The 15,025-nt window shown below is 40.6% G+C and overlaps 1 protein-coding gene across 3 annotated transcripts in view; it reads right to left on the bottom strand.

The window, feature by feature from the left end:
- The window catches only part of PRKN (parkin RBR E3 ubiquitin protein ligase), a 1,220,657-nt gene that overhangs the window by 951,424 nt on the left and 254,208 nt on the right, over positions 1–15,025 (bottom strand). For all 3 annotated transcript variants that reach the window (XM_075064091.1, XM_075064090.1, XM_075064093.1), the window contains exon 2: positions 13,629–13,792. In XM_075064091.1, the coding sequence (XP_074920192.1) occupies positions 13,629–13,792 (164 nt within the window). The remainder of the gene's footprint in view (positions 1–13,628; positions 13,793–15,025) is intronic.

Consider the following 15,025-nt stretch of genomic DNA (forward strand, 5'->3'; position numbering starts at 1 on the left):
AAACCACAATTTGAAGACTTCAATAACTCAGACATAGGTTAGGAGTTTGTTATAGAAGGGGATGGGTAGAATTCTGTGGCCTGCTTTGTGCAGGAGGTCAGACTAGATGATCATATTGGTCCCTTCTGACCTTAAAGTCTATGAGTCTATGAAAACAGGACCCACCACCTCAGTTTAACTTCTCTTTGTCTTCTTTCTATAAGACATTTGGAGCACAAAAGAAAGCTGAGTGCAATAGTAAAATATGTTGCCTAATTCTTCATATACCTCCCTTAATTACATAGTATTAATTCGCAAGATAATTCTGAGCATATTTAAGTATTTTTTTTAATTGTATTGCTGCTATGTTCGTGAATGAGATCCATTCAAGGAAGCGCTCAAGTTTGAAAAATGAACTGGAATATTTCCCAATTTGGTTCTCTAGGTGATAATGTCATTTGGATTCTTGCAAATCTTTTGCTTATTTACTTTCTTAGAAAGATGCATTTATTAAAGTTCCATTCCATGTAATAACAGGGAAGCATCACCACTTTGTAAAGAAAGATTTCAAAACTCACTTGACAGCTCACGTAGTGGATCACAATTGCCCTACTGTCCCTTTTGATTGGGCCTCTGCAACCTGTCACACCTCTTTGTAATTTGATATTATGCTCATCTCTTGGCTCCTTGAACTGTGGGGTTTCTATTCATCATCTTATATTTTTCTCAAGTCACCTTGCATTACAAGTTATATTAATGTACTGCAGACTTGCGGTTCAACAGGTCACCAGAAGTTTTTTTAAAAAGAATTTTGAACCACTCGTACAATTTGAATTTTGTTTAAAACAAAAAAGATTTAAACACATCATCTTCAGTGGTCCCTGCACTCATCTGCTTCCACAATCCTAATCGTCCAACCTCTCTGATGTTCACTCAGCTTTTGTTGTTGCTTCTTCAACCATCTCAAACATATCTTACCTCGCAGCTGATCTCTAGCTGCCCTGTCCTCACACAGCTTCCTAGATGCTTCTTGAGCTCTATTCATGATAATTGCTCTTCTGGCTGCCCACCTACCCTCCCTGACATTCAACCAGCCCTGTCCATGTGCCTTGCCAACTAGCTTTCTTCACTGTGACAATTTACACTAGCTGAGGATCTGCTGCAGAGAGAACAAGAAAATCAGTTGGGATAGAGGGAGTATATAGATATACAAGCAGTGAAATCCTGGCCCCACTGAAGTCAATGGCAATAATCCCATTGATTGACTTGGCCCATTATTTCACCCAGAGGGAGAAATGTACCCAATCTGATTCAGACATGAAAAGAAGTTCAGAATATGAAGGTTACTTTCCTGTAATAAGGGTTTTTTGAAAGGGACTCTGCATAGTCCCACTCATGGGATGCGCTGACTGGTGCAGCCTGAACAGTAGAACTCTAACTAGCAGTACCACTGGAGTGCTCATGCACCTCCTTTGCCCCTCCCCTCAGTGAACATTTAAAGTTCGAATGTGAGGATATACAAGGGATGTGACAATCTAGCTGCCTCAGCTCCTTCCCTCACAATCCTTTTTCGAGGTAGAGGGGAAAGGTGGGCCAGGTGTGTGAACATAAAGAGTCCATATGAAAGAGCCCTGGTTGCAGATAGGAAAAAAGAGGGTTACTTTTCTTTTTCTTTTTTTTTTGAGTGTCCTCTGCATAGTCCCACTCACGAGACAGATTAAGAAACAGTACTCTTATCCAGAAGAGTGCGATAACAGAGTCTTATCTGAATATGGACTGCAGAACTACCTTGCCAAATTTTCTATCAGATCTAGATTCCAAATTTAACAAATATTGTTTAGTGAAAGTATGGCTTGAACTCCACGCTGTTGCTCTACAGATCTCTGTTAGAAGAATGTGTCTAGAAAAAGCCATAAAGGCTGTCTTTGATCTAGCTGAAAGTGTTTTAATTTCCTGAGGAAGTGATAAATATCATCCATTTATAAGCTTCCTGAATACAAATTTAACCCATCTTGAGAGCATTTTCACAGAAATAGCTTCACCCTTATTCCTCTTTTCACATACAATAAATAATTCTGGAGACTCTCTAAATCATTTAGCCCCATCCTAACAAAAGGCTAACACCCTTCTAACATCCAGTGAGTGGGAAAGTCTACACTACAAAATTAAGTTGACCTAAGTCATGTCAACGTACAGTCACCACAATAATTAAATGGCTTTTGCATGTACACACTATGCTACTTGAGTTGGTGGTGCATGTCCTCACCAGGAGCGTTTGCACCAATTTAACTTGCACTGTGGGGCACTGGGGGATGGCTTCTGAAAGGCAGCATCAGTTGATGTAAGCAATGCAGTGTCTGCACTGACACTGCATTGACTTAACTACAACAACCTAAGCGCTATGTCTCTTATGCAGTGTAGTGGGAGAGTTACATCAGTAGGAACTACATTTTACTGTAGACGCTTGCAGAGTTAGTTTGACATAAGTTGCCTTACATCAACCTAACTCTAATGCAGACCAGGGCTATGTAAGTTAGCTTCTCCATCTCGAGTATGAGGCTTGGGAAAGAACATTAGTAAAATAATAGATTGGTAAAAAAAAAAACCTGAGGCCATCTTTGATGAAAACCTTGGATGTGTATGGAAAATTGCTTTATCTTTATGAAAAACAGTAAATGGTGGCTCAGACATTAACACATGTAATTCACTTATATACCCTACTGAAGTGATAGCTGTCTAAAAAACAGTCTTAATAGACAAATAGATCACATGATAATTGCCCTGTTCTGTTCATTCCCTCTGAAGCATCTGGCATTGGCCACAGTCCGAAGACAGGATACTGGGCCAGATGGACCATTGGTCTGACCCAGTATGGCCATTTTTATGTTCATATTATCATGAGGACTCTTTCCTTTAATTGAGCAGTATATTTTGCACCTCTAATGAACAAGACTTTTCTATAATTCCAAAGTCTTATTCCTCATGCCGTTAGATGAAGAGACTGAGGATTGGGGTGACAGACCATCCCTTATTGTTCCGTCAACATGTCTGGTTCTAATGGTTGAGGTTTGATTAACCCTCTGGATAGCTGAATTAAGTCCAGGTACCACTGATGTCTGACCCAAACTGGTGCTATCAGGGCCAGCTTCAGGGTTTTTGCTGCCCCAAGCAGCAAAAAGAAAAAAACAAACAAACCTGCAATCATGATCTGCAGCTCTACCACCGCCACTTCAGTCTTCAGCGATAATTGGACGGCTGGTCCTTCGCTCTGAGAGGGAGTGAGGGACCCACCCTCAAATTGCCGCTGAAGACCTGGACGTGCTGCCCCTCACCATTGGCCACCCCAAGCAGCTGCTTGCTGGGCTGGTGCCTGGAGCCAGCCCTGGGTGCTATTAAAATTACCTTGACTTTGTCCTGTATTATTTTGTTTATCTCTCTTTGAATGAGGAAAATGCATACACTAAGCCTTGATCTCAATTTATTAGAAACACATCTGATATTGAGTCCTTGATTGACATTGAGTTATCACATCTTTATCTTTCCCCACACCATTGGTTCCTTAGCTTTTGCTTTTGGAACTGGCTCATCGAATCTGACACAACTGGATTTGAAGAAGAATGTCTTCTGATTCTACCACAAGAAAATGTACCCAGGATACCCTCTGATCCTCTGGTCAGAAGTATCTTGCTCTCACTGACTGGCTGTTTGCAAAGAGGCTGACACCGATAAGGACTGCGCATTCATGCTCACCATAACAACGGTGTACTTTTGTAGTAGAATGGCTCTGGAAACAGAGTCCGAAACCACAACAGTTTTCCTCTTTGAATCCTTCCTACTTAGAGACTATGTACTGAGGTAGAAGGTTTGTCCTTCTTCCCTCCAGACTCAGAGCTGATGCTGGTCTCTGAGACGTGTTCAGACCCTGTTCTTGCTCGGTTCTTGGTAGTTTTCCTGACAGCACTTATTGTAATAAAGCTGTCTGTTCCATCATTCCTTTTTCGCTCATGTTGTAAAAGTTGAGCAAATCAAGCATTTTGAAGGTGACTGTCCTTTGCTCAAACATGTCAGGCTGGCATGTGTGTCAGATGCTGGAAAACTGTCACACATAACACAAATATTTTAAAAAATGAGCTTTTTATTCTTCAGATCCACCCTTTCCAAACCAAAGATTTGCAGCTATCTAACAAACTACTAACTAATTCCAACTATAAAATTATTAACCAGCTAACAAGCTATGGATCTAGGAGCTCTGGATGAAGAGAGACAAATGCACATCTGCTTTATGCTGCTCATTACTGATTCTTTATTACAGTTCGCATTAGTGCCATTTTTGGGTCTGTACACTTATGAGAAAACTCCTGGGAATGGTAAATGATTACTAAGGGATCTCAAAAGTTGACGGAGGAATTATATACCGTTTTTGTTTTGATAACTCCCTCTAAAATAATTGGCTTCCCCAAACCCTGCTCAGTGTTAGTTCCTTTCAAGTGACCTCTGCTGTCATAATGCAACATCTCTGTTCTCTTGATCTATTTTTTTCCAGCAAGGCTGCTCCTAACAAGAATACTTCTGAGTTTCCTTGTGTGTGTAAACTTGCCTGTAATGGAAACTTTGTAATCAGCCAGGACCCACTTAAGCTTCCAACAGAGATTTTCAATTAAAGTGAATGAGGAAGCTCTTATTAAAAAAACTAAACAGATCAAGCACCCAAATCATTTATCGACTATATGTGTGTATAAGCTTAAAAATTACAAATAAGCACATGGTAAAGCAAAATATTCTGGACTGTCACAAACTGTAAAAATTTGAATAATTCAGATTTTTTTTAAAAAAGATCACAGAATCATATAGAAATATCAGCAAGAGACTAAGATAAGTTAATCAATTTCCCCATTGGTGTGAGAGTGTTCCCTACAGTAAAGTTTTAGTGTAGATGTAAAGGATCCCAGGCTTTGAGGTTTCCACCACTTCCCTTGAGTATAAAATCCTCAGACAAAAATTTCTCACTGCTAAGAACATTTGATGGATATTAAATTCCCATTTTCTCTTTCATAATTTCATCTCTATACTATCTGTGCACCACATTAAATATATCCTCTCCATCTTTGGTGTTAGCATTATCCAACTATTTGTCAACTGTTATCCCACTTCAGTCATTACTTAACCAAATACACATTTTTAGTTCTTCCAACCCCATAATGGTTTTGTGTGTGTGTGTGTGTGTGTGTGTGTGTGTAAGACACCAATTTACCTTTTATTTTCTGTTTATGAGGTGCCCAAATATATGTACTAGTGTAGACTTAACTCCCAGAGCTATTTAGAGAGGAATTTACCTTCCTGCTTTATAAGGTGATGAGTCTGGGAATGCAGCCCAAACTGCGCTGGTTTTTTTTTCCTGCTGCCATATCACATTACAAACTTTTAGAATCTGATGTCCACTCTCTTATCACTCCCATGCCTTTTTTAGTTTGATTACTTCTTATGCTTCTCCCTCCTATAAATCTCCATGATTTTAACAGTTTTTATTTAATATGTTAACTCAGGAATCTGAGAAAAACAGGGAGCAGTGAAATAATTTAAATATTTTGCAAGTGTAATTACCAGATTGTACTCGTTCTGAGCATGATGGGAAGGAAAGATTCTACGCTCTACTGTCTGATACAAACGGACTATTATGGATCAAAAACATATGCGGAGTGTGTGCAATTACTCAAGTCAAATTTGCTTTGAAGCCCATGAATGTCTACAACACACCTTCGATATACTACAGCAGAAGTTTATTATGACTCATTGCATCTGATACAAATGGTACTGCAGCTACTCTATCCACTTCCATTTGAAGTGGTTATGCCTTCCAGAATGTAAGGGACTGGGTTGTAGGTGGTCTGGCCTACTGGTCACAGTGTCCATACATCAAGATGGCCACAATACAGTAGTCAGTGAACACAGATTGGAGGAATCGCTAGAGCCTAGGATCAATAAGCAAGAGTCAGGGTCAGAGTCAGGCTGGGGTCTGAGACCAGAGGTCAAAGATAGTGCCAAGCTGGAATCAGAAGGCAACAGTCAGGGTCAGAGCCAGGCTAGGGTCAGAGACTGGAAATCAGAAGGCAAGGTGTGGTCAGGAGTTACAACAAACCAGAAGTCTGTATGGTTGCCCAGACAACTTCCTGGGACACCTTCGAGGGTTAAATAGTGAGGTTGGCCACTCTGAACCATTTGGGTAGTACTTCCCGCAATGCCTAATTGCCACAATATTCTCTGGATGTGGCTGTGCATGCCCGCTCAGTGGCAATATCAGCTGTCCGAGGCTCTGCAGGCCTAGGTTCTAGTCCATGGATCCTTATATTAACCCTTTTTAGGGCACCCTTCCTTTGGATGGCACTAGCCTTGGTTTGTCTGAGTGGTCTCAATGAAACCTTTTTACAAGATCAAGGGCATGGAGATGGGCAGCAAGCTCCCAGAAGCGCTCTTCAGGACTATAGCCCTCTAAATCAATTAGGTAGTACAGTCTCCCCCTCTGCACTTTAGAGTCAAAGACAGTACAGTCTCCTTGAACCTGGACAAGCGGGGGTCTGTTGGGATCGGTCAGGCAAGGGATCCTCTGTGTAAGTCTTCCAAAGGGATATATGGAAAACAGAATGTACCATAAGGGATCAAGGGAGCTGCAATTTCAAGGTGACAAGGTTGATTTGGTAACCAATATGGAATGGTCCAAGGAACTGGCGGTCTAGCTTGTGGGACAACCTGTTCATATGGAGGTACTTTATTGCGAGCTGGACCTTTTCGCCCATGATGAGAGGTGGGCCTTCCTGGTGTTGACAATCAGCATACTGCTTTTAGTCCTTTTTCACATCTTCAAGGTGGTCCTTAAGCTCCTCATAGATATGATGCATTAATTGGATTCAGAGGCTGCTGACAAGCCTGGGTGGAAGTGAGGGTGGAACACGTAATTTGCAAAGAAGTGACTCTGTCCCATGGAAGCGTGATTGTCACTGTTGTATGCAAACTCAGTATAAGGAAGGAGAGAGAACCGGTTATCTTGATGGTAGTTGAAAAAGCACCTTAGGTATTGCTCTAATATTTACTTCACCCTTTCTGTATGGTGGTGGTAGATGGAGGAGGTAAAAGCGTGAACTTCCATTAATCAGAGTGTTTCACACCAAAATTATGAGACAAATTGTGGTCCTCTGCCCGAGGTGATAGAGTGTGAAAACCCATGAAGATGGATAACATGCACCACTAGGAGTTGAGCCACTAGCACGTGGTCACAGAAGATGAAGTCTGCCATTTCAGTCAGTTGGTCTATGTATGGCAATCAGAGTCAGGGAGTCCTACTATGAAACCTATGGTGATTGAGGCCCAGGGTCTAAGTGGAGTTTCCAGTGGTACTAGGGTGCCAAGGGGCTTAGTTTGGGGAGCCTTGGTGAATGCATACAGGTCACAAGAGTTGATGTAGTTCCAGACTTCAGTTAGCATACAGGACCACCAGAAGAAACAGGAAGCCGTGTGTTAAGTGTTAAGGTGGCTAGAATGGCCTGCCAACAGAGTGTCATGGCAGAGATGGAGCACTTCTAGCCAGGGGAACCCCAGTGGAACATATATGTGCCCACTGAGGTATGTGATCCTATTTTGTGTGGAGCACTGCATTTCGGTTCAGACTCTCATTTGCTCAGGCTGTTCCATCATCTCCTGGACGAACAGATCACCTCACAAAGGTGATCAGATTAGATCAATCAGGTCTTGGTGTATTATGGCACTAAGGAAGTTGTCAGGTTTTAGGAGACAGGGTGGTTCTTGGTTAGGCTCTTTACATTCCTGGTAATATTTGACCTTTCAGGATAAGTCATCAGCTTTCCCATTCCTGGTTTCTAGGTGATAGGTGATGATGAAATCAGACCACGAGAAGAATAATACTTACATGAGCTGTCTTTGGTTCAAGGCTCAAGCCTTATACAGATATTCAAAGTTCTTATGGTCAGAAAAGACTTGCACTGAGTGTTGGGTTCCCTCAAGGTGATGGTGCCACTCCTCAAAGGCTGATTTAGTTGTGAGCATTTATTTATGTAATATGTCATAACTCCATTTGGTGGGGTGAGTTTTTGGGAGCAGTAGGTGCAGGGCTGAAACACTTACTGTGGACATGCCTCTAACAGCATATGGCCCCACTGGAAGTATCAGCAGCCAATATGAATATCTGGACCAGGTCTGGATGTACTAGAATGGGACGGTGGTGAAAGCAGACTTGAGCTGTTCATAGCATGATGAGCTTCGGCAGCCAAACAAATGTGGTGACCTTCTAGAGGAGGTTTGTCATGGGACCTATTTACTCTGAAAAGCCTGAAAAGAACCATTGGTAAAAATTCACAAAGCCCAGGAAGAACTGTAACTTCTCTGGATGGTCTCCGCCTTCTGGGGATCCGTCTTAATGCCCACAGAGCAAAGGATATTACCCAAAAATTCTGTGGAGGATTGATGAAAAACATTTCAACAATTTATGTAGTCTTTCCAAGATATAATGAACATGGTAACAATGCTGCTCAGGATTATCTGAAAACACAAGTATACCATCAAGATACATGACTACATACTGGTCCAAGATGTTGCTAAACACATTGTTCATGAAGTGTTGAAAGGTTACAGGAGTGTTGGTCAGACCAAATGGCATTAGTAAATATTTGAAGTGCCCATAGCCGGTTTGAAAGGCAATCTTCCCTTCGTTTCCTGCCCTCATGCGCACTAGGTTGTAAGCCTCCAAAAGGTCCACTTCGATGAAAATTCTGGCTGACCGCACGCAATCTAGTAACCCCGAGGCTAGCAGCAGGGGATTTAGCTGGATGTTGTTAGCTAGATGCAACAGTGCTGATTTGATAAGATGCTCACTCTTTATCTTCATAAAAAGTTTCAAACACATGATATGCAAACTGAGGTCCACTATTGTGAGCTGTGTTGGCAGGCTCTGATGGCTAAGTATTTTACACAACAGTACTGGATGATGCTTAGAATAGATCTAGTTGATCCCTGTGATGACCTTTAATATCTAATATTCTGAAACTGCATGACATTTCACAACAAAAACATATTATTTCCAAGCTATTGTGAAACTATGTCCTGCTGACACTGTTTTATAGCATTAACTTAACACCTCTACTTCCCCTTTCTCTCTTTTTATATACAATACAATCATTCATGTTGCCATTCCAGTTCTGACACTCTTTCCACTAGTTTTCAGTTATGCCCACCAATTCACAAACCATCATTTAGTAACACTTCTAGATTCTCTTTCTTGTTTCCCAGAATCCTTGCATTTATGTATAGATTAATACTGTACGTTAATATACTTATTCTTTGCTTTCTATTTGAGAGCACTGCATCTTGTTTCATTGTGTATGTTAAAACAGCAGAGATGACACTTCCTAGTGGAAAGGACACCGGACTATCCCCAGCTCTGCCACTGACCTTGAGCTGTATGACCTTGAGCAAGTGACTTTGCCTTTCTATGCCTGTTTCACAACCCATCATTAGTTTCTCTTGTCAATTTAGATTGTAAGATTAGAGAATTTCTGTTACTACGTGTATGCACAGGCCTATACACAATGGGGATCTGATCTCAGTTGAGGGAAAGGGTCTAGACACTACATAAATAATAATGCCAGATAGGGAGGAACACTTTTGCCCAATTCAAACTTTCTCATTTCCAGTTTAGTTTGACATTCGCTTGATAAATTCTACATATTTTGAATCCAGAAAAGTTGCTAACCAATCTGCTGAAATGGAGATCATAAATTCTAAACAGTCACCTCTCATCACAACTTTCCAATCTTCCATGAATCCAAAACCATCCTCTTTATTTCTTTGGTGCATCCAGTAGCAGTCTATCCCTTCCTTCTCACAGGCTTAGAATAAAAAGGATATCATATTACTCCATCTTCTGTGTTTTTATCAGCACCCTGAAACAATTCCTGTTTTTGATTAATACTCTTTCAGTGCTGTCATTTGTTCTCATGGGGACTAGAAACAGTAAGAACTCCTTCAGCATTTTTCAAGCTAATCAGTCACTTATTGTGACATCATTTGCTGTGCTGCCAGAAGGCATCTGACTGTCCCACTTCCTTCATATGACCCCCAGATTTTTAAGCCCCATTCCTCACTCTGTGGTCACTAGTCAGGATTACTTCCTTTTGTACAATGGCTCCGGTTTCACTAATTGCCTGTTAATAACTGGCTGAGTGCTTAGTAGTCCGATTCTGCTCTCTTTTGTTGAGGACAATATACTTATAGCAGGTACTAAAATTAAGTGTCTCCATACATATTTCTATCCTGCTCTTCCAGCATCTTGGATTTTTTTTATGTCACGTTCCTCAATCTTCCATATATTGTCTCAATCTGCCATTTCCCTCCTTATGATAATTTCCCTTCTGTCTCCATTCAGTGCCTTCATTTCTCTCTTACACACCTCAGCTACCATTCCAGCTCCTCCTTTTCCCTCTTCAGAAAAGAAAAGGAGTGTACTTCATACATATACAGCCTTTATAGTCTTCATTCATAAAGTGAGCAAGTGCTCATGTTCCACATCAGCCACCTTGCAGCCTTCCCTATCTGAAATGTTTGTTCTTTAGTTAGAACCTGCTAGGATCAGAGAACTCTATCACCACATCTTTGCAGACTTCCTTTCACTGTTAAGGTACCTTTTAAAAAGTTGTCTTTATTACCACCTACCCCCATTCGTTGCTGCCTCAGTTTGGCAATCAGGAATGAACTCCTACTCAGATCTAACTCCCTTTTGGTTTGGACTCATCTCTGTTGTCCTTCTTTCAAGGCTGTGAGCAGAGATTCTGTGTGTTCCATGATTCCTTGATATACTCAACTCTTTCCGCAGAATCTAAGCTCTCATTTAAAAAAACTGTTTCTACTCCTTATGGTTGCAAAACAAACACATCATCTTTAAAATCTTCAGCTGAGTATAAACCAATGTTACATTGTTTTCATGAGTCTGCCTGAAATAATAACTCCAAGAGACAAATGAATTGACCCATTAATCTCAATAGAACGTTAACGTTGAAACTGAGCATGTGGGTGCAGGTCACTTGCCAGGATTATTTGGATACATCATACTTAATGATTTCCCCAGCATTGTGCAATCCTTGGGCGCTGGTTTATATCGGTCCTTCTTATTCTCTGCCTATGCCACGTAATAGTCTAGTCTCATAATATTTTGGGGTCATTTCAATTGTTTGGTTTACCGTGTGGGTGCTGGGTGGTGTTGGTGGCCTGTGATGTTCAGGTCAGACTAGAATATTGAGCAATCCCTTTTGGCCTCAAACTCTGACTGTGAACTGCCAATTGGTTCCTTCCCAGGTACCAAAACCTCTAGCTTCAGCCCTGAAAACTAAATTTAATTTGGTATCAAGATAAATAACACAGTTGCTACCATGCTGATGTATTAACCATTAGAATTCACTAAACACTAGAAGTTTGGAATGTACCTGAAACTGTTGTTGAACTTCCCATCTGCTACAGAAGCCAGAGGACTTGCCAAAGAGTTTTGGTCCAGCCTTACTAAGCAATACATTTACCCCTAAACTATGACCAGCACCTCAAATGTCACCCTGTAACACATTCCAAAAACCAGTCCTTATGGCCAGTCTGCCTTGCACTTAAATAGATTCATGTAGGGAGGCAGGGATAGAGCTCCCACCTTAACCCTTGCATGGCCCATGTAAGGGTCAGGCCAAATTTCAATACCTGCGCTCAGGGGCATGCAGGAGTTAATCCATACCACCCATAATAGGATGTGGAAAAGCTGAAAGGAATGGAGCCATGGTTCCCCCTATGCACTGACAGCAAATTGCTGGGGTATGGTATTGGATGTTCAGACTGTCCATTTCCAGGAACTTGAGGAGGCATTCTACCTTCCTGAGACACCTCCCTGTGATTCTCTTGAAGTGATGTGATTGCACATCTCCCCTTGGTGTGTCTGTGCTTATTGTAAATAACTTTAAAACTGCCTTAAAATTAACCTGACTGAAGGCATCTCATTGTAAATAAACCTGAGTTGGCAGGTCTGAATGTCTGAAAATTAATTCTTCCTTTATTCATCTAAGTTATAGGTTTTGTGTTTTACCCTGCAGAAAGTTGGGTTACAGATTCTCTGAGTAAAGTTAGACGCCAGTAACAGATTTTGTGTTTTGTCCTGAAACAATCCGACAACACCACTATAATCTCAAGCACTTCAGCATGTGCAGGAAGGTTTAGAAGCTTCTGAAAGTGTAACACAGAACCCTAAGCATAGGAACTGGCTTTTCAATTCACCTTAAAAACATTTTTGGCCCCATATATTTTCTTTAGTAAAATCAAATCAACTAAAAGCAAAGCACAGCAGTTTATGCATGATGACTATGTGCATCAACACTATCAGCAGGAGATGCACTGGAGAATGACAACAGCAATTTGCATTCTATAGTTTATTTTGTGTGCCCAAACTCCCTAAAGCATTTTGCAAAGCAATAAATATCATGCCCATGAAGATGTAGTGATATGATGTCAATATCATAGTGACTCTCTGCAACCAGATACAGCAGCCATTCTGTGCACAGCTATGTCCCCCACACAGCTGAAAACACAAGTGCCAATTAATCTGTGTTCATTAAAATAGAAAGAGTTGTGCCTGTGGGGGATAGTTTACGTAGTCCCATGAACCGCTATAGAATGCACCTCATTGTTCTCTGATGTCACTGCCAGGATAGTACTTCTAACAACTCAGCAATCTCTAGTTTTGTATTGGGAGGAAATATATTATTTCCAGATTTCTCCAATGTCTTAAACCTATGTTCTTATGCTTCCCACAGCAAATGCTACTATCTCCACAAATATCAGTCACAGGAAGAAAGAGATGCTGACAAAAGAGAGTGGCAGTACTGATAACAGTGGTTAGAGATGATCAAGATAAAAAGAGTCTTGTTACTTGTCCTGCTATGCTCTTTTTTCCCTCTCCATTCACTCTGAATTTAATTTTTATCAGTTAATCAGGAGGAAATGAAATTCAAATATGAACTCAACCACTTATAAATCTTTCTTCTCCCCACTAGTCTTTCAAACTACAGGTTTGTGATTTCAGTGCTTTTTGGGGAAACCTCATTGGAAACTGTGAACAGGCCTTCAAATACTACATCCATCAGCGTGCACACGCACACACAGACAGCAGCAGCCTTATAACTATCCTCCAGGGGTCACAATTGGGTTACAAATTCTGCACAACATGATGAGTGAGCAGCCTGATTTGGAACAATTTATTCACATTCATTCAGCTTCATTAAGATTCAAATGGAATAAGTAAGGTAGAAACTGAGCAGATACAGAAATTGTGCATAGCTTGCGCCTGTAGTCAGTAAACATTTATTCACTTAGCACAGCTCTCTTTTGCTCTCTCTCTCTCTCTTATTCTCTCTCTCTCCCCATCCTTCCTGCTTGCTGTTTTAATGCATAATTAAGAAGGTCAGAATTAATGAAGCAGTGTGGAGTAAAGTTCAAGGAATCCCCAGGCACTATTTATTCTATCAGATTTCAGTCATGAATGTCAGACCGGCAGCACTGGAGACAGAAGCAGTTGAGCTGGCAGCATCCCAAAAACAAAACTACCAAAGGAGACTTACCTGCAGTGTCAAGTCATTCCTAAGCTCCTTCCCTGCAAAAATCACACGCAACTGGTCAGCTGGAACTCTCTGTCGCTTAGCAACCACCTCCTTGAGCTGGAAGATGCTGGTGTCTGAATCAACCTCCACTGGGAAACCATGGCTGGAGTTGAACCTGATGAACACTGACCAAAACATTTTAGAAAGTGAGCATTTATCAAGTCAGATCTATTTTAAAATGGTATAAGAGGAGGTTTTCTGATCCCTGGACTATTGACATAATGGTACAGTAAAATTTTAGTATTTTTTTTTATTTTAAAGAGAAACTTTCAATGTTGTAATTTATTATTTTGAAAGGATTCTTAAGGGATTTCCTAGCATATAATAGTCAGTGATCAATAAACAAAAAGTGTATGTTCCTCCTGACAGCAATATAAAATTACAGTGAGCATACAGAAACAACAAACAGACTTAACTAGGCAAGATTCTGAGTAATCACTAATTGATACACTCGATTTTCAGTTCAGTCTTAACTTTGGCAGACATATATGCTCTTTGTGTCCCAGGTGTTGTTCTCCCACTGGATATAACAAACAAATGCAGGGAATACAGATGTTTGTTAGAACAAGGATTTATTGAACAGCATAAGAACAGATAGTTCCCTGCAGTAAAACATAGTCATACAGACTGGCCTCCCACAGATATAATTCTACAGAAAATATTGATGGAAGGGAAATAATCTGCTAGATGAAATGTCTGAGTGTTTTCTGTACCAGTATGGTCTTTTTCAGAGTTCACTAAAATACCTGTAGTACATAACTCCAGTACATATTGCTTCAATGCAGAAAATTATCAATACACTCGCCATGTCATTTTTAGAGCTACAGCAACTGGCTTATACATTCAGAGAAGCCTGGCAAACAAGCTCATGAGTTTACTGCCATTCAGCTGGTGGGACTGCTTTTCATAATGAGTCTGAATGTGCCCATTAGGCTCACAGTGAGGAAAGAGACTAAAAAATCCACTATATAGAAAAACCTCATTATAACCACATCACTCACTGAGATTGTATGAAAAGCAGAGATATATCCTGGTGAGTTACTTCAACCAATAGGTTTCATAGACAGGAAACAGAGAATTAGTAAAACCAACGTAAAACAAGAAATTATCTGAATAGCAGACATCTGCTACTGTAATGAGGGGGCATTGGTTGCAACTGATGTTCCATTATAAGAGTTTATTTTGATTCCCAGGCTAATTTTTTAGTTGGAGAAGCTTTTGTTTGAATTTTTGACAAATGGCAGAAGTATGGGATCAGAAATGTTTATATAGCTAGCATAGCTATGGTTTTCACAATAGAAAAAAAAGTCTTCATGAATTTTCTGCCACTTAATGTATGTCTGATCACTTCATTATCG

Source organism: Chelonoidis abingdonii, chromosome 3 (assembly GCF_003597395.2).
Source record: "Chelonoidis abingdonii isolate Lonesome George chromosome 3, CheloAbing_2.0, whole genome shotgun sequence".
Taxonomy (NCBI): Eukaryota; Metazoa; Chordata; order Testudines; family Testudinidae; genus Chelonoidis; species Chelonoidis abingdonii.